The sequence below is a fragment of the Penaeus monodon genome, unplaced genomic scaffold (genome assembly GCF_015228065.2).
Source record: "Penaeus monodon isolate SGIC_2016 unplaced genomic scaffold, NSTDA_Pmon_1 PmonScaffold_1509, whole genome shotgun sequence".
In the NCBI taxonomy this organism is placed as follows: domain Eukaryota; kingdom Metazoa; phylum Arthropoda; class Malacostraca; order Decapoda; family Penaeidae; genus Penaeus; species Penaeus monodon.
This window is the reverse complement of record NW_023644253.1, coordinates 11,009-37,587: the sequence shown is the minus strand read 5'-3', so window position 1 is coordinate 37,587 and position 26,579 is coordinate 11,009. Positions and strand designations below refer to the sequence as shown.

General features: G+C 39.8%; 2 protein-coding genes and 3 long non-coding RNA genes across 5 annotated transcripts; all 5 read right to left on the bottom strand.

The window, feature by feature from the left end:
- Positions 1–4,972: 4,972 nt before the first annotated feature.
- Positions 4,973–14,228, bottom strand: LOC119569433. The gene is made up of 3 exons (XM_037917596.1): positions 14,105–14,228; positions 13,181–13,845; positions 4,973–6,771 (listed from the first exon to the last, which is right to left on the bottom strand). Exons 1-3 carry the CDS (start codon positions 14,226–14,228, stop codon positions 5,170–5,172), a joined length of 2,391 nt encoding a protein of 796 aa, XP_037773524.1. The 3' UTR covers positions 4,973–5,169.
- On the bottom strand, positions 9,211–10,680 carry LOC119569434. The gene is made up of 2 exons (XR_005228256.1): positions 9,896–10,680; positions 9,211–9,424 (listed from the first exon to the last, which is right to left on the bottom strand). It is a non-coding gene; the product is annotated as an uncharacterized LOC119569434 (long non-coding RNA).
- A 1,410-nt stretch (positions 14,229–15,638) lies between the features above and the next one.
- LOC119569435 lies at positions 15,639–16,872 on the bottom strand. Its single transcript, XR_005228257.1, has 2 exons — positions 16,325–16,872; positions 15,639–15,853 (listed from the first exon to the last, which is right to left on the bottom strand). It is a non-coding gene; the product is annotated as an uncharacterized LOC119569435 (long non-coding RNA).
- A 1,136-nt stretch (positions 16,873–18,008) lies between these two features.
- LOC119569432 lies at positions 18,009–19,664 on the bottom strand. Its single transcript, XM_037917595.1, has 4 exons — positions 19,026–19,664; positions 18,511–18,961; positions 18,383–18,463; positions 18,009–18,187 (listed from the first exon to the last, which is right to left on the bottom strand). The coding sequence occupies exons 1-4, from the start codon at positions 19,662–19,664 to the stop codon at positions 18,009–18,011; spliced, it is 1,350 nt and encodes a 449-aa protein (XP_037773523.1).
- A 2,509-nt stretch (positions 19,665–22,173) lies between these two features.
- Positions 22,174–23,529, bottom strand: LOC119569436. The gene is made up of 2 exons (XR_005228258.1): positions 22,744–23,529; positions 22,174–22,272 (listed from the first exon to the last, which is right to left on the bottom strand). It is a non-coding gene; the product is annotated as an uncharacterized LOC119569436 (long non-coding RNA).
- Positions 23,530–26,579: the final 3,050 nt, after the last annotated feature.

Below are 26,579 nucleotides of genomic sequence, written 5' to 3'. Positions count from 1 at the left end.
CTGCTAAGAAGCTCCTCCTGTTCATACAATCTTTCCCTGCATTATCTAATGTATAAAAACGGTTTACTAGGATCTTGCTTTCTCTCTTAATTGCCTGTAGGGCTTCATTTGGGTTGTCTATTGGTATGTATGTTTCTTTATCTAATAAATGTGCTTCTCCCATTGCTATGTAGCTTTCTCTTTTCAGAACCACTAAGGCCCCATCCTTATCTGCTTTTTTGATGACCAAGTCTGGGTTTTGAGCTAAATCTTTGAGGGTCTGCTTCTCTTGTTTGCTCATATTTGGGGAGCTGCCCTTCAGGATGTTTTCTGCTACATCCATGGTTTCACAATGAACCATTGTTTCCAGACCTGGTAATCTTTTGGTAGGGATGTTTACTCTCTGTTTCATCGGGAGCTGCTGGGGTATATTCCTCCTCTTTTTCTTACTATTTGACTCCTCTTCCTCAAGGTTTGGCAAGAGAGAGTCTGCAAACTTTTTGTTTATTTGCTCTTTTAATCTATTCATAGAGCTTCCTAGGTTCTCCAGCAGGGCTTTCTTTGGGGGAGGACCAGGCACAAAAGATCTCCCTTTGCTAAGAACAGAGAGTTGGGTTCTGGTTAGGGGCACTTCAGATACTATTAGTTCCATCCCCATCTGCCGTACCCTCCTTCTTGCCACTGCCTTCCTCCTACTTGTCCTTGAGCCCATTGGTAGTTTCCTCTTTGAGGAAATCTTCCCTGTCTCTGAGGTGGCCTCCATGGCTGTGGGTGGCTTATCCAGTGTGGGTTTTGGTTTGTGTATCTTTGGTGCGGGTGGCCCCTGTGGTATGCCACTCTGTTTTTTCCCCATTCTTGTGCTTGTGGGGTTTTCCTCCACATCTCTGAGTGGTTCTGTTTGTAGAATGGCCACCTTTTCTGGTGTGGAGCTTTTTGTTCTTTCTGCCCTTTGGGGTAAGGGTTTCTGTATGAGGTTTGGGGTTTTTTCCTCATCTGTGTGGGTCCTCGTGTGGGAGGGTGCAACCTGGAATTTCTTTGCATTATATTGTTTGGGGGAGCTATCCCCTCTGTTTGAGGTCCCTTGTGGTTCTGTGGTATTGTCTCTTGTGCTTTTACTTGTTTCTTTCCGTTTTTTGGTGGTGTTTTCTTGTTTTTTCTTTTACTTCCTCAGTTTTCCTTCTAGCATATTTTTTCAGAGACATCCATGTATTAGGATCTTTCTTTTTCTTTTGTGTTTGTGGTGTCTCTTCTGCCTCTATATTTTGATTTTCTTCCTGGATACCTGGTTCCGTTTCTTTTTCTGTATCTTTGTGTTTATCTTTTGGTATCTCAGTGATCTTTTCATTGAGGCTGGAAATGACCTTTTCCAACTGGCCTATTGCCCCCACTACTTTTTCTAAGAGCATATTGCATGCCTCTTCCCTTTCTTTTAGTCCTGAGGGACAAGGAGGAGAAGAAGGAGTGGGTAGGAATAGCTCCAGTGTGCCAGGGCTCCTTATGGAGTTGTTCATGGGTGAGGGGATCTGTGTATTATCTTCCTCTTCCTGGGGTAGGTCTATTTGAGGCACTCTTTCTTCCGAGTCCTCATTATTTCCCAGAGTTGCCTCCTCTGTTTCATTGCTAGAAGGGGGGGTGGGAAGGCTAGTTCTTTGTTTTGCTCATTTTCTTGTTCTCTTTCTCTTTCATTTTCATTTTTATTATTTATTTCATCCTCATTATTTATTTCATCCTCATTATTTATTTCTTCTTCATTATTTTCCTCATTATTTATTTCACTCTCACTTTTAGTTTCATTCTCATTATTTATCTCTGTATTGTTTTCCATTAGGGGTTCGGGTTCATCGGGTGAGAGTTTATGCCTATATCTCTCATACATTTCAAGACCATGTCTCTTTCTTCTCCTGTCATTTCCATATTGGTCTGGTCATTCATGTACTGTATGAGGGGGGTCCCTTCTTGCAATAGATAGAACTTGCTATTAGGGGGTTGCAATTTGTCAATTTTTTTAGCGGCAAGTTTGCCTCTAGTGTAGGCATCATGGCAGATTCTTCTGTATGAGTGGGGATATTTGTTTTTTAGCTTGTTTTTCTCTGTTATTATTTTCCTCCTCACTTCTACTGTGTTGGCCCTGATTGCTGCTGCCATCAGGCCTTGCCATCTTCTTGCAGCCCCTTGCAAGATTAACTCTCCCATTTCTATTACCCACATGGGTGGTAGATCCCTCATTTTACTATCTATATTCTGTAACATGAGGTCAAATCTGTCTGTGACACCTTTTAATTCACACCGATCCAGGTATTTTACTATAGCTTTTTGAACTGACTCTTCTTTATATAGTTTAGCAATGTTTTTAACTTCTGCTTTTTCCTCATGGTTAGACAGGGGAGGATGATCTTGCAAATTATGGATTTCATCCATAAATGGGTCTTCTGGGAAGCCTAGCTGTACTTCCCCCCCCAAAAGCAGGGGTGCAAGAGGAGAAGCCTGAATAGCCGGGCTTGTGTTTGCCCATGCTAGAGGGTGGTTCCATCCTCCTCTTAAGGCTAATGGGTTATTTATCAATTGTGGATTTATTTGTGTATTGCCTATTGCTTGCTGGAAGACAGAGTCCAGGCTGCTTCCCAAAGTTGACACCATTTCCTCAATTATGCCTTCTTCTACTGGTCCTTTAGTGGTTTTGTTATCTCTCATTGCTCTTGTTATCGGCATTGTGTTTTATTTTTTGATTATTTGTCTTATATTCCTTGTAGCTATTTTTATATTTCTCTATATTTTATATTGGTTATATCTCTCTGTTTTTGATTCAATAACAATGCATAAGTCACCTTATTTCTCTCTTTATTCCTTAAACATATATAAACTTATTCTATGTAAAAGCTCCTGTATACAGTTCACAAATATCAGTGCCAGAAAAAATGAGAACTGCTAATTTTCCAGAGGGGTGAGAGTGCTGTCCACCAGAGGCTACCAGGAAAAGCTCCGAGGACAGTTTGGTACCCCACAGGATCTTCCAGCAGGACCCTTTTCAAAGACACCTGAAAAAAGAAAAGAGGTTCAGTCAAGATATTCTCACTGTATATATCACTTACAAACCTAGTGTGCAACTGATCAGCTTTGTTTCCTGTAATCCTTAAAAGGACTGTTCATGTGCAACAGTGTCTTGCTGGGCTGGCAAAGACAAAGGGTCAAAGGTATCTGTATGTATGAACAAGTCCTTACCAGGACTGAGCATGTGCAACACTGGGTAAACTGTCTTGCTGGGCAGGCACAGACAGGTATCAGCTTAGTTTCTCAAATGGTCATATACAAATTCAGAGCTTTTGTTTGGTAAATAAAGTCTTGCTGGGCGGGCAAAGACAGGTATCAAATTCGTTTTATAAAAAATAGAGTCCTTAAAAGGACTAGTCATGTGCAAATTCAGAGCTTTTGTTTGGTCAACTAATGTCTTGCTGGGCGGGCAAAGACAATAGAATAAGTTAATTTAAGGAATGGAGGAGAGAAACAACCATGTAAATCCTTAAAATTAACAGTTAACTCAAAGCACTAGCGCTTTCAGCCAGAGGCTTCATCAGGTGCTGTGTAAGAGGCTAACTGAAGTCTTTATTCAAAAGGGTACAATATATACAAAAGAACAAAGACTCCTAAAGGAGTCACACGGTAACGGTGACCGACATCCGAGGTCCTTCCGGTCGAGGCTGGGCGCGGGGGGGGGGGGGAGGCGCCTGGGGAAGGGCTCCCACTTCCTGTGTCCCTTGCCTGCCTTCTTGAAGCTTCATCTCGTCGGTATGTGGTGACTATGCAAAAAAAGGAAACATGTAAATAGAGGAAGTCTCATCTCTTCTTCTAAGACATAAGGATTTGAAAAAGATGGAACCTGGCAGGAACCCTTCAAAGGGTTACTTGTGGTCAGGATGGGTCGGTTAGGTTCCTTATTTGGAGTATCCTGTCTCAACTGCCTGGATCCTGAAAGAAATCCAAAATTAGAAATATAAAAAGTTTAAGTGAAAGGTAGAGGGGAGGGGTATGTCTCAGGACTGAAGACTTAGTTGAGACTTATTATTTACAAACAGAGAAAAGACTGTTAACAAAGAAAACCAAACTCCTGGGGTAACTTTTACAAACCGAAAAATACTTAGACCTTTTTTGTTTTTTTAAAGAAAAGCTGGTGCAGTCAGGCTTTGTTTGTTGATTTTTCCTCAAAATTCACGATGTATTTTAAAGGTATTTCTTCAAAAAACTTTCTGTTTCTACCTTTTAAAACATTTATAGGAGGGAAAACCCAAAGCAAAACATCGAAAAACATCGAACTTTTTCGGTAAGGAGAGGTAGAAAGGATTATCTTACCAGGGCTTTAAAACTATTTTTAATGTACTATAAGTTCAAAGAAACTTTCTCTATAATACATAAAAATATATAAAAATATATTAGTCTACAGGAATCCTGCATATAAGATGTATCTTTGTGAAATTTGCATGGGATTTCTGCGCTCTGGGTGAGGAGGACTATGTTCCCCAATTCCTCTACTGCCTTCTGCCTGGGCATTCACACTGATTCCTCCTCCTCATCTCCTCTTTCTTTGGTATTTCCTCAGTTTTATCTTTTTTGTGTTTTTTATTTACACATTTATTATATGTATATACTGAGAGAAAACAAACTCTTGTTTTTCTTGTAGGTATTATATTTGTATATATTTCTCCTATGTTTCACTCAAAAAAGACATTTTGAGTTAGAGAAAAGGTCTGTTTTCTTACCTTATCATTTTTTCTTTTTTCTTTTCTTTATAGAATAAACAGTAAGGTCTTTTCTTGGTATTGTTAGGTTAAATAGTATATAAGAGTGTATGCATTTCTTACATCAATTGCTGATTTCTGATTTATTTTCCTGAGAAAATAGTGGCATCAGCGGTGGGAGTTGGTATTTGTTGTGACTTTTTCTTTTTTGCTTTTTTTCTTTTCTCTGATTCTTTCCCTTTTTGGTAAGGTATTTTTCTGTGTATATATTTTATTAGAGAGATATGTATAGAGATATGCATCTCCTAATCATTAATCTATTCTATTTCTCTAACTTGCCATATCCTTTCCTGTTTGTGTATATTTTACTTTATGACATTCTTTTCTTAGTTGGTTTCTTTTTCCTTTTACTGTATCTTAATGTCTATCTCTTATGTTTTCTTCATTGTTTATTGATATTTTACTTATTTTTGAGAGGCCTGGGGAATTCTGCTCTGACCAGGTGGTCAGCTATTGTTTTGCCTTTTCTCCAAGCTATCATGGGATGTGAGGCCGTAAATTTCTTTTCCCATGGGGTTCCTTTAGCATTTTCTACTACCCATTCCCATATTTCTTTCAGAGAGTAGTTCAGGACTCTTTCTAAGGATGGGGAATATAGCATGGGGAAAATTAAGCGGTTTTGTTCTGTTCTTACTTTTCTTTCTAAGAGGGTTTCCCTGTTGACCTCTTTTATTCTGTTTAAAGCAGATCCTAGTGTTCTCTTACAGTATCCTCTTTTTGTGAAGAAAGTAACCATGTCTGTTAGTGCTTCTTCTAATTTATGTGGCTCACTTACTATTCTTTTGATTCTCAGTGCCTGAGAGTAGGGTAAGGATCTTTTTAGGCTTGGAGGATGGCATGATTGGAAGTGCAGATACTGGTGTGTGTTTGAGGGTTTATGATACACCGAGGTTTGCACTTTACCTTCTGCATCCAGATACACCATAGTGTCAAGGAATGGCAGCTCCTTTTGACTGTATTCCAATGTGAATTTTAAGTCTGGGTGTATCTTATTCAACTCCTGGTGGTATTCCATGAGTTCTGCCTCTGTGCCAGTGAAAATCCCAAAGATATCATCAATATATCTATAGAAAATTGCTGGCTGTTTTTCTAGTTTTCTCCTTCTCTCTTCTATGCTGGCATGTACAAAGATTTCAGCTATGGCTACTGAGACTGAAGCTCCAATTGCTGTTCCTTTGCCTTGGTTATAGAAGTGATTGTTAAATCTTAGGAGTGTGCCTTGTAAGACATGGTCTATTCCTTCTTTTATTAAGTACGGAGGTGGGGCTATGATATTGTATTCCATTTTAAGCTTTTCTTTGACAAATGCAAAATTCTTTTCATAGAAATTTGCCACAACCCAAGAGGCTTCCTCCTGTGGAATGGAGGGGTATAAGGATACTATATCAAATGAGAAAAGGAAAGAACCTGGTGTAAACCTTTGGAGTGTGCTTATTCTCCGTAAAAAGGTTGTGGTATCTTGCAGTCTTTCTGGGAGGAGCTCCAACAAGGGAGTGAGATATGTAGTTAGCAGTCTATCCACTGGTCTGGTGGGGGCATTGCAGCCGCTCAAAACAGGTCTACCTGGCCATAGGCCTGTATCAGGATCTTTTTTCTTGTGGGTTTTTGGTAGTATGTACCAGTGTGGGACTGTTGGGTCATGTTCAAGTAAAGCATCTCTTTGGCCTGCTAAGAAGCTCCTCCTGTTCATACAATCTTTCCCTGCATTATCTAATGTATAAAAACGGTTTACTAGGATCTTGCTTTCTCTCTTAATTGCCTGTAGGGCTTCATTTGGGTTGTCTATTGGTATGTATGTTTCTTTATCTAATAAATGTGCTTCTCCCATTGCTATGTAGCTTTCTCTTTTCAGAACCACTAAGGCCCCATCCTTATCTGCTTTTTTGATGACCAAGTCTGGGTTTTGAGCTAAATCTTTGAGGGTCTGCTTCTCTTGTTTGCTCATATTTGGGGAGCTGCCCTTCAGGATGTTTTCTGCTACATCCATGGTTTCACAATGAACCTTTTTCCATTGTTTCCAATGCCTGGATGTTTACTCTCTGTTTCATCGGGAGCTGCTGGGGTATATTCCTCCTCTTTTTCTTACTATTTGACTCCTCTTCCTCAAGGTTTGGCAAGAGAGAGTCTGCAAACTTTTTGTTTATTTGCTCTTTTAATCTATTCATAGAGCTTCCTAGGTTCTCCAGCAGGGCTTTCTTTGGGGGAGGACCAGGTACAAACGATCTCCCTTTGCTAAGAACAGAGAGTTGGGTTCTGGTTAGGGGCACTTCAGATACTATTAGTTCCATCCCCATCTGCCGTACCCTCCTTCTTGCCACTGCCTTCCTCCTACTTGCCTTGAGCCCATTGGTAGTTTCCTCTTTGAGGAAATCTTCCCTGTCTCTGAGGTGGCCTCCATGGCTGTGGGTGGCTTATCCAGTGTGGGTTTTGGTTTGTGTATCTTTGGTGCGGGTGGCCCCTGTGGTATGCTACTCTGTTTTTTCTCCATTCTTGTGCTTGTGGGGTTTTCCTCCACATCTCTGAGTGGTTCTGTTTGTAGAATGGCCACCTTTTCTGGTGTGGAGCTTTTTGTTCTTTCTGCCCTTTGGGGTAAGGGTTTCTGTATGAGGTTTGGGGTTTTTTCCTCATCTGTGTGGGTCCTCGTGTGGGAGGGTGCAACCTGGAATTTCTTTGCATTATATTGTTTGGGGGAGCTATCCCCTCTGTTTGAGGTCCCTTGTGGTTCTGTGGTATTGTCTCTTGTGCTTTTACTTGTTTCTTTCCGTTTTTTGGTGGTGTTTTCTTGTTTTTTCTTTTTACTTCCTCAGTTTTCCTTCTAGCATATTTTTTCAGAGACATCCATGTATTAGGATCTTTCTTTTTCTTTTGTGTTTGTGGTGTCTCTTCTGCCTCTATATTTTGATTTTCTTCCTGGATACCTGGTTCCGTTTCTTTTTCTGTATCTTTGTGTTTATCTTTTGGTATCTCAGTGATCTTTCATTGAGGCTGGAAATGACCTTTTCCAACTGGCCTATTGCCCCCACTACTTTTTCTAAGAGCATATTGCATGCCTCTTCCCTTTCTTTTAGTCCTGAGGGACAAGGAGGAGAAGAAGGAGTGGGTAGGAATAGCTCCAGTGTGCCAGGGCTCCTTATGGAGTTGTTCATGGGTGAGGGGATCTGTGTATTATCTTCCTCTTCCTGGGGTAGGTCTATTTGAGGCACTCTTTCTTCCGAGTCCTCATTATTTCCCAGAGTTGCCTCCTCTGTTTCATTGCTAGAAGGGGGGGGTGGGAATGCTACTTCTTTGTTTTGCTCACTTTCTTGTTCTCTTTCTCTTTCATTTTCATTTTTGTTATTTATTTCATCCTCATTATTTATTTCATCCTCATTATTTATCTCTTCCTCATTATTTATTTCACTCTCACTTTTAGTTTCATTCTCATTATTTATCTCTGTATTGTTTTCCATTAGGGGTTCGGGTTCATCCGGGTGAGAGTTTATGCCTATATCTCTCATACATTTCAAGACCATGTCTCTTTCTTCTCCTGTCATTTCCATATTGGTCTGGTCATTCATGTACTGTATGAGGGGGGTCCCTTCTTGCAATAGATAGAACTTGCTATTAGGGGGTTGCAATTTGTCAATTTTTTAGCGGCAAGTTTGCCTCTAGTGTAGGCATCATGGCAGATTCTTCTGTATGAGTGGGGATATTTGTTTTTAGCTTGTTTTTCTCTGTTATTATTTTCCTCCTCACTTCTACTGTGTTGGCCCTGATTGCTGCTGCCATCAGGCCTTGCCATCTTCTTGCAGCCCCTTGCAAGATTAACTCTCCCATTTCTATTACCCACATGGGTGGTAGATCCCTCATTTTACTATCTATATTCTGTAACATGAGGTCAAATCTGTCTGTGACACCTTTTAATTCACACCGATCCAGGTATTTTACTATAGCTTTTTGAACTGACTCTTCTTTATATAGTTTAGCAATGTTTTTAACTTCTGCTTTTTCCTCATGGTTAGACAGGGGAGGATGATCTTGCAAATTATGGATTTCATCCATAAATGGGTCTTCTGGGAAGCCTAGCTGTACTTCCCCCCCAAAAGCAGGGGTGCAAGAGGAGAAGCCTGAATAGCCGGGCTTGTGTTTGCCCATGCTAGAGGGTGGTTCCATCCTCCTCTTAAGGCTAATGGGTTATTTATCAATTGTGGATTTATTTGTGTATTGCCTATTGCTTGCTGGAAGACAGAGTCCAGGCTGCTTCCCAAAGTTGACACCATTTCCTCAATTATGCCTTCTTCTACTGGTCCTTTAGTGGTTTTGTTATCTCTCATTGCTCTTGTTATCGGCATTGTGTTTATTTTTGATTATTTGTCTTATATTCCTTGTAGCTATTTTTATATTTCTCTATATTTTATATTGGTTATATCTCTCTGTTTTTGATTCAATAACAATGCATAAGTCACCTTATTTCTCTCTTTATTCCTTAAACATATATAAACTTATTCTATGTAAAAGCTCCTGTATACAGTTCACAAATATCAGTGCCAGAAAAAATGAGAACTGCTAATTTTCCAGAGGGGTGAGAGTGCTGTCCACCAGAGGCTACCAGGAAAAGCTCCGAGGACAGTTTGGTACCCCACAGGATCTTCCAGCAGGACCCTTTTCAAAGACACCTGAAAAAAGAAAAGAGGTTCAGTCAAGATATTCTCACTGTATATATCACTTACAAACCTAGTGTGCAACTGATCAGCTTTGTTTCCTGTAATCCTTAAAAGGACTGTTCATGTGCAACAGTGTCTTGCTGGGCTGGCAAAGACAAAGGGTCAAAGGTATCTGTATGTATGAACAAGTCCTTACCAGGACTGAGCATGTGCAACACTGGGTAAACTGTCTTGCTGGGCAGGCACAGACAGGTATCAGCTTAGTTTCTCAAATGGTCATATACAAATTCAGAGCTTTTGTTTGGTAAATAAAGTCTTGCTGGGCGGGCAAAGACAGGTATCAAATTCGTTTTATAAAAAATAGAGTCCTTAAAAGGACTAGTCATGTGCAAATTCAGAGCTTTTGTTTGGTCAACTAATGTCTTGCTGGGCGGGCAAAGACAATAGAATAAGTTAATTTAAGGAATGGAGGAGAGAAACAACCATGTAAATCCTTAAAATTAACAGTTAACTCAAAGCACTAGCGCTTTCAGCCAGAGGCTTCATCAGGTGCTGTGTAAGAGGCTAACTGAAGTCTTTATTCAAAAGGGTACAATATATACAAAAGAACAAAGACTCCTAAAGGAGTCACACGGTAACGGTGACCGACATCCGAGGTCCTTCCGGTCGAGGCTGGGCGCGGGGGGGGGGGGGAGGCGCCTGGGGAAGGGCTCCCACTTCCTGTGTCCCTTGCCTGCCTTCTTGAAACTTCATCTCGTCGGTATGTGGTGACTATGCAAAAAAAAGGAACATGTAAATATGGGAAGTCTCATCTCTTCTTCTAAGACATAAGGATTTTGAAAAAGATGGAACCTGGCAGGAACCCTTCAAAGGGTTACTTGTGGTCAGGATGGGTGGGTTAGGTTCCTTATTTGGAGTATCCTGTCTCAACTGCCTGGATCCTGAAAGAAATCCAAAATTAGAAATATAAAAAGTTTAAGTGAAAGGTAGAGGGGAGGGGTATGTCTCAGGACTGAAGACTTAGTTGAGACTTATTATTTACAAACAGAGAAAAGACTGTTAACAAAGAAAACCAAACTCCTGGGGTAACTTTTACAAACCGAAAAATACTTAGACCTTTTTTGTTTTTTTAAAGAAAAGCTGGTGCAGTCAGGCTTTGTTTGTTGATTTTTCCTCAAAATTCACGATGTATTTTAAAGGTATTTCTTCAAAAAACTTTCTGTTTCTACCTTTTAAAACATTTATAGGAGGGAAAACCCAAAGCAAAACATCGAAAAACATCGAACTTTTTCGGTAAGGAGAGGTAGAAAGGATTATCTTACCAGGGCTTTAAAACTATTTTTAATGTACTATAAGTTCAAAGAAACTTTCTCTATAATACATAAAAATATATAAAAATATATTAGTCTACAGGAATCCTGCATATAAGATGTATCTTTGTGAAATTTGCATGGGATTTCTGCGCTCTGGGTGAGGAGGACTATGTTCCCCAATTCCTCTACTGCCTTCTGCCTGGGCATTCACACTGATTCCTCCTCCTCATCTCCTCTTTCTTTGGTATTTCCTCAGTTTTATCTTTTTTTGTGTTTTTTATTTACACATTTATTATATGTATATACTGAGAGAAAACAAACTCTTGTTTTTCTTGTAGGTATTATATTTGTATATATTTCTCCTATGTTTCACTCAAAAAAGACATTTTGAGTTAGAGAAAAGGTCTGTTTTCTTACCTTATCATTTTTCTTTTTTCTTTTCTTTATAGAATAAACAGTAAGGTCTTATCTTGGTATTGTTAGGTTAAATAGTATATCAAGGTGTATGCATTTCTTACATCAGTTGCTGATTTCTGATTTATTTTCCTGAGAAAATAGTGGCATCAGCGGTGGGAGTTGGTATTTGTTGTGACTTTCTTTTTTGCTTTTTTTCTTTTCTCTGATTCTTTCCCTTTTTGGTAAGGTATTTTTCTGTGTATATATATTTTATTAGAGAGATATGTATAGAGATATGCATCTCCTAATCATTAATCTATTCTATTTCTCTAACTTGCCATATCCTTTCCTGTTTGTGTATACTTTACTTTATGACATTCTTTTCTTAGTTGGTTTCTTTTTCCTTTTACTGTATCTTAATGTCTATCTCTTATGTTTTCTTCATTGTTTATTGATATTTTACTTATTTTTGAGAGGCCTGGGGAATTCTGCTCTGACCAGGTGGTCAGCTATTGTTTTGCCTTTTCTCCAAGCTATCATGGGATGTGAGGCCGTAAATTTCTTTTCCCATGGGGTTCCTTTAGCATTTTCTACTACCCATTCCCATATTTCTTCAGAGAGTAGTTCAGGACTCTTTCTAAGGATGGGGAATATAGCATGGGGAAAATTAAGCGGTTTTGTTCTGTTCTTACTTTTCTTTCTAAGAGGGTTTCCCTGTTGACCTCTTTTATTCTGTTTAAAGCAGATCCTAGTGTTCTCTTACAGTATCCTCTTTTTGTGAAGAAAGTAACCATGTCTGTTAGTGCTTCTTCTAATTTATGTGGCTCACTTACTATTCTTTTGATTCTCAGTGCCTGAGAGTAGGGTAAGGATCTTTTTAGGCTTGGAGGATGGCATGATTGGAAGTGCAGATACTGGTGTGTGTTTGAGGGTTTATGATACACCGAGGTTTGCACTTTACCTTCTGCATCCAGATACACCATAGTGTCAAGGAATGGCAGCTCCTTTTGACTGTATTCCAATGTGAATTTTAAGTCTGGGTGTATCTTATTCAACTCCTGGTGGTATTCCATGAGTTCTGCCTCTGTGCCAGTGAAAATCCCAAAGATATCATCAATATATCTATAGAAAATTGCTGGCTGTTTTTCTAGTTTTCTCCTTCTCTCTTCTATGCTGGCATGTACAAAGATTTCAGCTATGGCTACTGAGACTGAAGCTCCAATTGCTGTTCCTTTGCCTTGGTTATAGAAGTGATTGTTAAATCTTAGGAGTGTGCCTTGTAAGACATGGTCTATTCCTTCTTTTATTAAGTACGGAGGTGGGGCTATGATATTGTATTCCATTTTAAGCTTTTCTTTGACAAATGCAAAATTCTTTTCATAGAAATTTGCCACAACCCAAGAGGCTTCCTCCTGTGGAATGGAGGGGTATAAGGATACTATATCAAATGAGAAAAGGAAAGAACCTGGTGTAAACCTTTGGAGTGTGCTTATTCTCCGTAAAAAGGTTGTGGTATCTTGCAGTCTTTCTGGGAGGAGCTCCAACAAGGGAGTGAGATATGTAGTTAGCAGTCTATCCACTGGTCTGGTGGGGGCATTGCAGCCGCTCAAAACAGGTCTACCTGGCCATAGGCCTGTATCAGGATCTTTTTTCTTGTGGGTTTTTGGTAGTATGTACCAGTGTGGGACTGTTGGGTCATGTTCAAGTAAAGCATCTCTTTGGCCTGCTAAGAAGCTCCTCCTGTTCATACAATCTTTCCCTGCATTATCTAATGTATAAAAACGGTTTACTAGGATCTTGCTTTCTCTCTTAATTGCCTGTAGGGCTTCATTTGGGTTGTCTATTGGTATGTATGTTTCTTGATCTAATAAATGTGCTTCTCCCATTGCTATGTAGCTTTTCTCTTTCAGAACCACTAAGGCCCCATCCTTATCTGCTTTTTGATGACCAAGTCTGGGTTTTGAGCTAAATCTTTGAGGGTCTGCTTCTCTTGTTTGCTCATATTTGGGGAGCTGCCCTTCAGGATGTTTTCTGCTACATCCATGGTTTCACAATGAACCATTGTTTCCAGACCTGGTAATCTTTTGGTAGGGATGTTTACTCTCTGTTTCATCGGGAGCTGCTGGGGTATATTCCTCCTCTTTTTCTTACTATTTGACTCCTCTTCCTCAAGGTTTGGCAAGAGAGAGTCTGCAAACTTTTTGTTTATTTGCTCTTTTAATCTATTCATAGAGCTTCCTAGGTTCTCCAGCAGGGCTTTCTTTGGGGGAGGACCAGGTACAAACGATCTCCCTTTGCTAAGAACAGAGAGTTGGGTTCTGGTTAGGGGCACTTCAGATACTATTAGTTCCATCCCCATCTGCCGTACCCTCCTTCTTGCCACTGCCTTCCTCCTACTTGTCCTTGAGCCCATTGGTAGTTTCCTCTTTGAGGAAATCTTCCCTGTCTCTGAGGTGGCCTCCATGGCTGTGGGTGGCTTATCCAGTGTGGGTTTTGGTTTGTGTATCTTTGGTGCGGGTGGCCCCTGTGGTATGCCACTCTGTTTTTTCCCCATTCTTGTGCTTGTGGGGTTTTCCTCCACATCTCTGAGTGGTTCTGTTTGTAGAATGGCCACCTTTTCTGGTGTGGAGCTTTTTGTTCTTTCTGCCCTTTGGGGTAAGGGTTTCTGTATGAGGTTTGGGGTTTTTTCCTCATCTGTGTGGGTCCTCGTGTGGGAGGGTGCACCTGGAATTTCTTTGCATTATATTGTTTGGGGGAGCTATCCCCTCTGTTTGAGGTCCCTTGTGGTTCTGTGGTATTGTCTCTTGTGCTTTTACTTGTTTCTTTCCGTTTTTTGGTGGTGTTTTCTTGTTTTTTCTTTTTACTTCCTCAGTTTTCCTTCTAGCATATTTTTTCAGAGACATCCATGTATTAGGATCTTTCTTTTTCTTTTGTGTTTGTGGTGTCTCTTCTGCCTCTATATTTTGATTTTCTTCCTGGATACCTGGTTCCGTTTCTTTTTCTGTATCTTTGTGTTTATCTTTTGGTATCTCAGTGATCTTTTCATTGAGGCTGGAAATGACCTTTTCCAACTGGCCTATTGCCCCCACTACTTTTTCTAAGAGCATATTGCATGCCTCTTCCCTTTCTTTTAGTCCTGAGGGACAAGGAGGAGAAGAAGGAGTGGGTAGGAATAGCTCCAGTGTGCCAGGGCTCCTTATGGAGTTGTTCATGGGTGAGGGGATCTGTGTATTATCTTCCTCTTCCTGGGGTAGGTCTATTTGAGGCACTCTTTCTTCCGAGTCCTCATTATTTCCCAGAGTTGCCTCCTCTGTTTCATTGCTAGAAGGGGGGGGTGGGAAGGCTAGTTCTTTGTTTTGCTCATTTTCTTGTTCTCTTTCTCTTTCATTTTCATTTTTATTATTTATTTCATCCTCATTATTTATTTCATCCTCATTATTTATTTCTTCTTCATTTTCCTCATTATTTATTTCACTCTCACTTTTAGTTTCATTCTCATTATTTATCTCTGTATTGTTTTCCATTAGGGGTTCGGGTTCATCGGGTGAGAGTTTATGCCTATATCTCTCATACATTTCAAGACCATGTCTCTTTCTTCTCCTGTCATTTCCATATTGGTCTGGTCATTCATGTACTGTATGAGGGGGGTCCCTTCTTGCAATAGATAGAACTTGCTATTAGGGGGTTGCAATTTGTCAATTTTTTTAGCGGCAAGTTTGCCTCTAGTGTAGGCATCATGGCAGATTCTTCTGTATGAGTGGGGATATTTGTTTTTTAGCTTGTTTTTCTCTGTTATTATTTTCCTCCTCACTTCTACTGTGTTGGCCCTGATTGCTGCTGCCATCAGGCCTTGCCATCTTCTTGCAGCCCCTTGCAAGATTAACTCTCCCATTTCTATTACCCACATGGGTGGTAGATCCCTCATTTTACTATCTATATTCTGTAACATGAGGTCAAATCTGTCTGTGACACCTTTTAATTCACACCGATCCAGGTATTTTACTATAGCTTTTTGAACTGACTCTTCTTATATAGTTTAGCAATGTTTTTAACTTCTGCTTTTTCCTCATGGTTAGACAGGGGAGGATGATCTTGCAAATTATGGATTTCATCCATAAATGGGTCTTCTGGGAAGCCTAGCTGTACTTCCCCCCCCAAAAGCAGGGGTGCAAGAGGAGAAGCCTGAATAGCCGGGCTTGTGTTTGCCCATGCTAGAGGGTGGTTCCATCCTCCTCTTAAGGCTAATGGGTTATTTATCAATTGTGGATTTATTTGTGTATTGCCTATTGCTTGCTGGAAGACAGAGTCCAGGCTGCTTCCCAAAGTTGACACCATTTCCTCAATTATGCCTTCTTCTACTGGTCCTTTAGTGGTTTTGTTATCTCTCATTGCTCTTGTTATCGGCATTGTGTTTATTTTTTGATTTTTTGTCTTATATTCCTTGTGGCTATTTTTATATTTCTCTATATTTTATATTGGTTTATTCTCTCTTTTTTGATTCAATAACAATGCATAAGTCACCTTATTTCTCTCTTTATTCCTTAAACATATATAAACTTATTCTATGTAAAAGCTCCTGTATACAGTTCACAAATATCAGTGCCAGAAAAAATTGAAAACTGCTAATTTTCCAGAGGGGTGAGAGTGCTGTCCACCAGAGGCTACCAGGAAAAGCTCCGAGGACAGTTTGGTACCCCACAGGATCTTCCAGCAGGACCCTTTTCAAAGACACCTGAAAAAAGAAAAGAGGTTCAGTCAAGATATTCTCACTGTATATATCACTTACAAACCTAGTGTGCAACTGATCAGCTTTGTTTCCTGTAATCCTTAAAAGGACTGTTCATGTGCAACAGTGTCTTGCTGGGCTGGCAAAGACAAAGGGTCAAAGGTATCTGTATGTATGAACAAGTCCTTACCAGGACTGAGCATGTGCAACACTGGGTAAACTGTCTTGCTGGGCAGGCACAGACAGGTATCAGCTTAGTTTCTCAAATGGTCATATACAAATTCAGAGCTTTTGTTTGGTAAATAAAGTCTTGCTGGGCGGGCAAAGACAGGTATCAAATTCGTTTTATAAAAAATAGAGTCCTTAAAAGGACTAGTCATGTGCAAATTCAGAGCTTTTGTTTGGTCAACTAATGTCTTGCTGGGCGGGCAAAGACAATAGAATAAGTTAATTTAAGGAATGGAGGAGAGAAACAACCATGTAAATCCTTAAAATTAACAGTTAACTCAAAGCACTAGCGCTTTCAGCCAGAGGCTTCATCAGGTGCTGTGTAAGAGGCTAACTGAAGTCTTTATTCAAAAGGGTACAATATATACAAAAGAACAAAGACTCCTAAAGGAGTCACACGGTAACGGTGACCGACATCCGAGGTCCTTCCGGTCGAGGCTGGGCGCGGGGGGGGGGGGGGGAGGCGCCTGGGGAAGGGCTCCCACTTCCTGTGTCCCTTGCCTGCCTTCTTGAAGCTTCATCTCGTCGGTATGTGGTGACTATGCAAAAAAAGGAAACATGTAAATAGAGGAAGTCTCATCTCTTCTTCTAAGACATAAGGATTTTGAAAAAGATGGAACCTGGCAGGAACCCTTCAAAGGGTTACTTGTGGTCAGGATGGGTGGGTTAGGTTCCTTATTTGGAGTATCCTGTCTCAACTGCCTGGATCCTGAAAGAAATCCAAAATTAGAAATATAAAAAGTTTAAGTGAAAGGTAGAGGGGAGGGGTATGTCTCAGGACTGACGACTTAGTTGAGACTTTTTATTTACAAACAGAGAAAAGACTGTTAAAAAGAAAACCAAACTCCTGGGGTAACTTTTACAAACCGAAAAATACTTAGACCTTTTTTGTTTTTTAAAGAAAAGCTGGTGCAGTCAGGCTTTGTTTGTTGATTTTTCCTCAAAATTCACGATGTATTTTAAAGGTATTTCTTCAAAAAACTTTCTGTTTCTACCTTTTAAAACATTTATAGGAGGGAAAACCCAAAGCAAAACATCGAAAAACATCGAACTTTTTCGGTAAGGAGAGGTAGAAAGGATTATCTTACCAGGGCTTTAAAACTATTTTTAATGTACTATAAGTTCAAAGAAACTTTCTCTATAATACATAAAAATATATAAAAATATATTAGTCTACAGGAATCCTGCATATAAGATGTATCTTTGTGAAATTTGCATGGGATTTCTGCGCTCTGGGTGAGGAGGACTATGTTCCCCAATTCCTCTACTGCCTTCTGCCTGGGCATTCACACTGATTCCTCCTCCTCATCTCCTCTTTCTTTGGTATTTCCTCAGTTTTATCTTTTTTTGTGTTTTTTATTTACACATTTATTATATGTATATACTGAGAGAAAACAAACTCTTGTTTTTCTTGTAGGTATTATATCTGTATATATTTCTCCTATGTTTCACTCGATAAAGACATTTTGAGTTAGAGAAAAGGTCTGTTTTCTTACCTTATCATTTTTCTTTTTTCTTTTCTTTATAGAATAAACAGTAAGGTCTTATCTTGGTATTGTTAGGTTAAATAGTATATCAAGGTGTATGCATTTCTTACATCAGTTGCTGATTTCTGATTTATTTTCCTGAGAAAATAGTGGCATCAGCGGTGGGAGTTGGTATTTGTTGTGACTTTCTTTTTTGCTTTTTTTCTTTTCTCTGATTCTTTCCCTTTTTGGTAAGGTATTTTTCTGTGTATATATATTTTATTAGAGAGATATGTATAGAGATATGCATCTCCTAATCATTAATCTATTCTATTTCTCTACTTGCCATATCCTTTCCTGTTTGTGTATATTTTACTTTATGACATTCTTTTCTTAGTTGGTTTCTTTTTCCTTTTACTGTATCTTAATGTCTATCTCTTATGTTTTCTTCATTGTTTATTGATATTTTACTTATTTTTGAGAGGCCTGGGGAATTCTGCTCTGACCAGGTGGTCAGCTATTGTTTTGCCTTTTCTCCAAGCTATCATGGGATGTGAGGCCGTAAATTTCTTTTCCCATGGGGTTCCTTTAGCATTTTCTACTACCCATTCCCATATTTCTTTCAGAGAGTAGTTCAGGACTCTTTCTAAGGATGGGGAATATAGCATGGGGAAAATTAAGCGGTGTTGTTCTGTTCTTACTTTTCTTTCTCAGAGGGTTTCCCTGTTGACCTCTTTATTCTGTTTAAAGCAGATCCTAGTGTTCTCTTACAGTATCCTCTTTTTGTGAAGAAAGTAACCATGTCTGTTAGTGCTTCTTCTAATTTATGTGGCTCACTTACTATTCTTTTGATTCTCAGTGCCTGAGAGTAGGGTAAGGATCTTTTTAGGCTTGGAGGATGGCATGATTGGAAGTGCAGATACTGGTGTGTGTTTGAGGGTTTATGATACACCGAGGTTTGCACTTTACCTTCTGCATCCAGATACACCATAGTGTCAAGGAATGGCAGCTCCTTTTGACTGTATTCCAATGTGAATTTTAAGTCTGGGTGTATCTTATTCAACTCCTGGTGGTATTCCATGAGTTCTGCCTCTGTGCCAGTGAAAATCCCAAAGATATCATCAATATATCTATAGAAAATTGCTGGCTGTTTTTCTAGTTTTCTCCTTCTCTCTTCTATGCTGGCATGTACAAAGATTTCAGCTATGGCTACTGAGACTGAAGCTCCAATTGCTGTTCCTTTGCCTTGGTTATAGAAGTGATTGTTAAATCTTAGGAGTGTGCCTTGTAAGACATGGTCTATTCCTTCTTTTATTAAGTACGGAGGTGGGGCTATGATATTGTATTCCATTTTAAGCTTTTCTTTGACAAATGCAAAATTCTTTTCATAGAAATTTGCCACAACCCAAGAGGCTTCCTCCTGTGGAATGGAGGGGTATAAGGATACTATATCAAATGAGAAAAGGAAAGAACCTGGTGTAAACCTTTGGAGTGTGCTTATTCTCCGTAAAAAAGGTTGTGGTATCTTGCAGTCTTTCTGGGAGGAGCTCCAACAAGGGAGTGAGATATGTAGTTAGCAGTCTATCCACTGGTCTGGTGGGGGCATTGCAGCCGCTCAAAACAGGTCTACCTGGCCATAGGCCTGTATCAGGATCTTTTTTCTTGTGGGTTTTTGGTAGTATGTACCAGTGTGGGACTGTTGGGTCATGTTCAAGTAAAGCATCTCTTTGGCCTGCTAAGAAGCTCCTCCTGTTCATACAATCTTTCCCTGCATTATCTAATGTATAAAACCGGTTTACTAGGATCTTGCTTTCTCTCTTAATTGCCTGTAGGGCTTCATTTGGGTTGTCTATTGGTATGTATGTTTCTTTATCTAATAAATGTGCTTCTCCCATTGCTATGTAGCTTTCTCTTTTCAGAACCACTAAGGCCCCATCCTTATCTGCTTTTTTGATGACCAAGTCTGGGTTTTGAGCTAAATCTTTGAGGGTCTGCTTCTCTTGTTTGCTCATATTTGGGGAGCTGCCCTTCAGGATGTTTTCTGCTACATCCATGGTTTCACAATGAACCATTGTTTCCAGACCTGGTAATCTTTTGGTAGGGATGTTTACTCTCTGTTTCATCGGGAGCTGCTGGGTATATTCCTCCTCTTTTTCTTACTATTTGACTCCTCTTCCTCAAGGTTTGGCAAGAGAGAGTCTGCAAACTTTTTGTTTATTTGCTCTTTTAATCTATTCATAGAGCTTCCTAGGTTCTCCAGCAGGGCTTTCTTTGGGGAGGACCAGGCACAAAGATCTCCCTTTGCTAAGAACAGAGAGTTGGGTTCTGGTTAGGGGCACTTCAGATACTATTAGTTCCATCCCCATCTGCCGTACCCTCCTTCTTGCCACTGCCTTCCTCCTACTTGTCCTTGAGCCCATTGGTAGTTTCCTCTTTGAGGAAATCTTCCCTGTCTCTGAGGTGGCCTCCATGGCTGTGGGTGGCTTATCCAGTGTGGGTTTTGGTTTGTGTATCTTTGGTGCGGGTGGCCCCTGTGGTATGCCACTCTGTTTTTTCCCATTCTTGTGCTTGTGGGGTTTTCCTCCACATCTCTGAGTGGTTCTGTTTGTAGAATGGCCACCTTTTCTGGTGTGGAGCTTTTTGTTCTTTCTGCCCTTTGGGGTAAGGGTTTCTGTATGAGGTTTGGGGTTTTTTTCCTCATCTGTGTGGGTCCTCGTGTGGGAGGGTGCAACCTGGAATTTCTTTGCATTATATTGTTTGGGGGAGCTATCCCCTCTGTTTGAGGTCCCTTGTGGTTCTGTGGTATTGTCTCTTGTGCTTTTACTTGTTTCTTTCCGTTTTTTGGTGGTGTTTTCTTGTTTTTTCTTTTTACTTCCTCAGTTTTCCTTCTAGCATATTTTTTCAGAGACATCCATGTATTAGGATCTTTCTTTTTCTTTTGTGTTTGTGGTGTCTCTTCTGCCTCTATATTTTGATTTTCTTCCTGGATACCTGGTTCCGTTTCTTTTTCTGTATCTTTGTGTTTATCTTTTGGTATCTCAGTGATCTTTTCATTGAGGCTGGAAATGACCTTTTCCAACTGGCCTATTGCCCCCACTACTTTTTCTAAGAGCATATTGCATGCCTCTTCTCTTTCTTTTAGTCCTGAGGGACAAGGAGGAGAAGAAGGAGTGGGTAGGAATAGCTCCAGTGTGCCAGGGCTCCTTATGGAGTTGTTCATGGGTGAGGGGATCTGTGTATTATCTTCCTCTTCCTGGGGTAGGTCTATTTGAGGCACTCTTTCTTCCGAGTCCTCATTATTTCCCAGAGTTGCCTCTTCTGTTTCATTGCTAGAAGGGGGGGGTGGGAAGGCTAGTTCTTTGTTTTGCTCATTTTTTTGTTCTCTTTCTCTTTCATTTTCATTTTTGTTATTTATTTCATCCTCATTATTTATTTCATCCTCATTATTTATCTCTTCCTCATTATTTATTTCACTCTCACTTTTAGTTTCATCCTCATTATTTATCTCTGTATTGTTTTCCATTAGGGGTTCGGGTTCATCCGGGTGAGAGTTTATGCCTATATCTCTCATACATTTCAAGACCATGTCTCTTTCTTCTCCTGTCATTTCCATATTGGTCTGGTCATTCATGTACTGTATGAGGGGGGTCCCTTCTTGCAATAGATAGAACTTGCTATTAGGGGGTTGCAATTTGTCAATTTTTTAGCGGCAAGTTTGCCTCTAGTGTAGGCATCATGGCAGATTCTTCTGTATGAGTGGGGATATTTGTTTTTTAGCTTGTTTTTCTCTGTTATTATTTTCCTCCTCACTTCTACTGTGTTGGCCCTGATTGCTGCTGCCATCAGGCCTTGCCATCTTCTTGCAGCCCCTTGCAAGATTAACTCTCCCATTTCTATTACCCACATGGGTGGTAGATCCCTCATTTTACTATCTATATTCTGTAACATGAGGTCAAATCTGTCTGTGACACCTTTTAATTCACACCGATCCAGGTATTTTACTATAGCTTTTTGAACTGACTCTTCTTTATATAGTTTAGCAATGTTTTAACTTCTGCTTTTTCCTCATGGTTAGACAGGGGAGGATGATCTTGCAAATTATGGATTTCATCCATAAATGGGTCTTCTGGGAAGCCTAGCTGTACTTCCCCCCCCAAAAGCAGGGGTGCAAGAGGAGAAGCCTGAATAGCCGGGCTTGTGTTTGCCCATGCTAGAGGGTGGTTCCATCCTCCTCTTAAGGCTAATGGGTTATTTATCAATTGTGGATTTATTTGTGTATTGCCTATTGCTTGCTGGAAGACAGAGTCCAGGCTGCTTCCCAAAGTTGACACCATTTCCTCAATTATGCCTTCTTCTACTGGTCCTTTAGTGGTTTTGTTATCTCTCATTGCTCTTGTTATCGGCATTGTGTTTTATTTTTTGATTATTTGTCTTATATTCCTTGTAGCTATTTTTATATTTCTCTATATTTTATATTGGTTATATCTCTCGTTTTTGATTCAATAACAATGCATAAGTCACCTTATTTCTCTCTTTATTCCTTAAACAATATAAAACTTATTCTATGTAAAAGCTCCTGTATACAGTTCACAAATATCAGTGCCAGAAAAAATGAGAACTGCTAATTTTCCAGAGGGGTGAGAGTGCTGTCCACCAGAGGCTACCAGGAAAAGCTCCGAGGACAGTTTGGTACCCCACAGGATCTTCCAGCAGGACCCTTTTCAAAGACACCTGAAAAAAGAAAAGAGGTTCAGTCAAGATATTCTCACTGTATATATCACTTACAAACCTAGTGTGCAACTGATCAGCTTTGTTTCCTGTAATCCTTAAAAGGACTGTTCATGTGCAACAGTGTCTTGCTGGGCTGGCAAAGACAAAGGGTCAAAGGTATCTGTATGTATGAACAAGTCCTTACCAGGACTGAGCATGTGCAACACTGGGTAAACTGTCTTGCTGGGCAGGCACAGACAGGTATCAGCTTAGTTTCTCAAATGGTCATATACAAATTCAGAGCTTTTGTTTGGTAAATAAAGTCTTGCTGGGCGGGCAAAGACAGGTATCAAATTCGTTTTATAAAAAATAGAGTCCTTAAAAGGACTAGTCATGTGCAAATTCAGAGCTTTTGTTTGGTCAACTAATGTCTTGCTGGGCGGGCAAAGACAATAGAATAAGTTAATTTAAGGAATGGAGGAGAGAAACAACCATGTAAATCCTTAAAATTAACAGTTAACTCAAAGCACTAGCGCTTTCAGCCAGAGGCTTCATCAGGTGCTGTGTAAGAGGCTAACTGAAGTCTTTATTCAAAAGGGTACAATATATACAAAAGAACAAAGACTCCTAAAGGAGTCACACGGTAACGGTGACCGACATCCGAGGTCCTTCCGGTCGAGGCTGGGCGCGGGGGGGGGGGGGGAGGCGCCTGGGGAAGGGCTCCCACTTCCTGTGTCCCTTGCCTGCCTTCTTGAAGCTTCATCTCGTCGGTATGTGGTGACTATGCAAAAAAAGGAAACATGTAAATAGAGGAAGTCTCATCTCTTCTTCTAAGACATAAGGATTTTGAAAAAGATGGAACCTGGCAGGAACCCTTCAAAGGGTTACTTGTGGTCAGGATGGGTGGGTTAGGTTCCTTATTTGGAGTATCCTGTCTCAACTGCCTGGATCCTGAAAGAAATCCAAAATTAGAAATATAAAAAGTTTAAGTGAAAGGTAGAGGGGAGGGGTATGTCTCAGGACTGAAGACTTAGTTGAGACTTATTATTTACAAACAGAGAAAAGACTGTTAACAAAGAAAACCAAACTCCTGGGGTAACTTTTACAAACCGAAAAATACTTAGACCTTTTTTGTTTTTTTAAAGAAAAGCTGGTGCAGTCAGGCTTTGTTTGTTGATTTTTCCTCAAAATTCACGATGTATTTTAAAGGTATTTCTTCAAAAAACTTTCTGTTTCTACCTTTTAAAACATTTATAGGAGGGAAAACCCAAAGCAAAACATCGAAAAACATCGAACTTTTTCGGTAAGGAGAGGTAGAAAGGATTATCTTACCAGGGCTTTAAAACTATTTTTAATGTACTATAAGTTCAAAGAAACTTTCTCTATAATACATAAAAATATATAAAAATATATTAGTCTACAGGAATCCTGCATATAAGATGTATCTTTGTGAAATTTGCATGGGATTTCTGCGCTCTGGGTGAGGAGGACTATGTTCCCCAATTCCTCTACTGCCTTCTGCCTGGGCATTCACACTGATTCCTCCTCCTCATCTCCTCTTTCTTTGGTATTTCCTCAGTTTTATCTTTTTTTTGTGTTTTTATTTACACATTTATTATATGTATATACTGAGAGAAAACAAACTCTTGTTTTTCTTGTAGGTATTATATTTGTATATATTTCTCCTATGTTTCACTCAAAAAAGACATTTTGAGTTAGAGAAAAGGTCTGTTTTCTTACCTTATCATTTTTCTTTTTTTCTTTTCTTTATAGAATAAACAGTAAGGTCTTTTCTTGGTATTGTTAGGTTAAATAGTATATAAGAGTGTATGCATTTCTTACATCAATTGCTGATTTCTGATTTATTTTCCTGAGAAAATAGTGGCATCAGCGGTGGGAGTTGGTATTTGTTGTGACTTTTTCTTTTTTGCTTTTTTTCTTTTCTCTGATTCTTTCCCTTTTTGGTAAGGTATTTTTCTGTGTATATATATTTTATTAGAGAGATATGTATAGAGATATGCATCTCCTAATCATTAATCTATTCTATTTCTCTAACTTGCCATATCCTTTCCTGTTTGTGTATATTTTACTTTATGACATTCTTTTCTTAGTTGGTTTCTTTTTCCTTTTACTGTATCTTAATGTCTATCTCTTATGTTTTCTTCATTGTTTATTGATATTTTACTTATTTTTGAGAGGCCTGGGGAATTCTGCTCTGACCAGGTGGTCAGCTATTGTTTTGCCTTTTCTCCAAGCTATCATGGGATGTGAGGCCGTAAATTTCTTTTCCCATGGGGTTCCTTTAGCATTTTCTACTACCCATTCCCATATTTCTTTCAGAGAGTAGTTCAGGACTCTTTCTAAGGATGGGGAATATAGCATGGGGAAAATTAAGCGGTTTTGTTCTGTTCTTACTTTTCTTTCTAAGAGGGTTTCCCTGTTGACCTCTTTTATTCTGTTTAAAGCAGATCCTAGTGTTCTCTTACAGTATCCTCTTTTTGTGAAGAAAGTAACCATGTCTGTTAGTGCTTCTTCTAATTTATGTGGCTCACTTACTATTCTTTTGATTCTCAGTGCCTGAGAGTAGGGTAAGGATCTTTTTAGGCTTGGAGGATGGCATGATTGGAAGTGCAGATACTGGTGTGTGTTTGAGGGTTTATGATACACCGAGGTTTGCACTTTACCTTCTGCATCCAGATACACCATAGTGTCAAGGAATGGCAGCTCCTTTTGACTGTATTCCAATGTGAATTTTAAGTCTGGGTGTATCTTATTCAACTCCTGGTGGTATTCCATGAGTTCTGCCTCTGTGCCAGTGAAAATCCCAAAGATATCATCAATATATCTATAGAAAATTGCTGGCTGTTTTTCTAGTTTTCTCCTTCTCTCTTCTATGCTAGCATGTACAAAGATTTCAGCTATGGCTACTGAGACTGAAGCTCCAATTGCTGTTCCTTTGCCTTGGTTATAGAAGTGATTGTTAAATCTTAGGAGTGTGCCTTGTAAGACATGGTCTATTCCTTCTTTTATTAAGTACGGAGGTGGGGCTATGATATTGTATTCCATTTTAAGCTTTTCTTTGACAAATGCAAAATTCTTTTCATAGAAATTTGCCACAACCCAAGAGGCTTCCTCCTGTGGAATGGAGGGGTATAAGGATACTATATCAAATGAGAAAAGGAAAGAACCTGGTGTAAACCTTTGGAGTGTGCTTATTCTCCGTAAAAAAGCTGTGGTATCTTGCAGTCTTTCTGGGAGGAGCTCCAACAAGGGAGTGAGATATGTAGTTAACAGTCTATCCACTGGTCTGGTGGGGGCATTGCAGCCGCTCAAAACAGGTCTACCTGGCCATAGGCCTGTATCAGGATCTTTTTTCTTGTGGGTTTTTGGTAGTATGTACCAGTGTGGGACTGTTGGGTCATGTTCAAGTAAAGCATCTCTTTGGCCTGCTAAGAAGCTCCTCCTGTTCATACAATCTTTCCCTGCATTATCTAATGATTAAAAACGGTTTACTAGGATCTTGCTTTCTCTCTTAATTGCCTGTAGGGCTTCATTTGGGTTGTCTATTGGTATGTATGTTTCTTTATCTAATAAATGTGCTTCTCCCATTGCTATGTAGCTTTCTCTTTTCAGAACCACTAAGGCCCCATCCTTATCTGCTTTTTTGATGACCAAGTCTGGGTTTTGAGCTAAATCTTTGAGGGTCTGCTTCTCTTGTTTGCTCATATTTGGGGAGCTGCCCTTCAGGATGTTTTCTGCTACATCCATGGTTTCACAATGAACCATTGTTTCCAGACCTGGTAATCTTTTGGTAGGAATGTTTACTCTCTGTTTCATCGGGAGCTGCTGGGGTATATTCCTCCTCTTTTTCTTACTATTTGACTCCTCTTCCTCAAGGTTTGGCAAGAGAGAGTCTGCAAACTTTTTGTTTATTTGCTCTTTTAATCTATTCATAGAGCTTCCTAGGTTCTCCAGCAGGCTTTCTTTGGGGGAGGACCAGGCACAAAAGATCTCCCTTTGCTAAGAACAGAGAGTTGGGTTCTGGTTAGGGGCACTTCAGATACTATTAGTTCCATCCCCATCTGCCGTACCCTCCTTCTTGCCACTGCCTTCCTCCTACTTGTCCTTGAGCCCATTGGTAGTTTCCTCTTTGAGGAAATCTTCCCTGTCTCTGGAGGTGGCTCCATGGCTTGGGTGGCTTATTCAGTGTGGGTTTTGGTTTTGTGTATCTTTGGGTGCGGGTGGCCCTGGGGGGTAGCTACTCTGTTTTTTTCTCCATTTTTCTTGTGCTTGTGGGGTTTTCCTTTTCCTTTCCTCCACATCTCTGA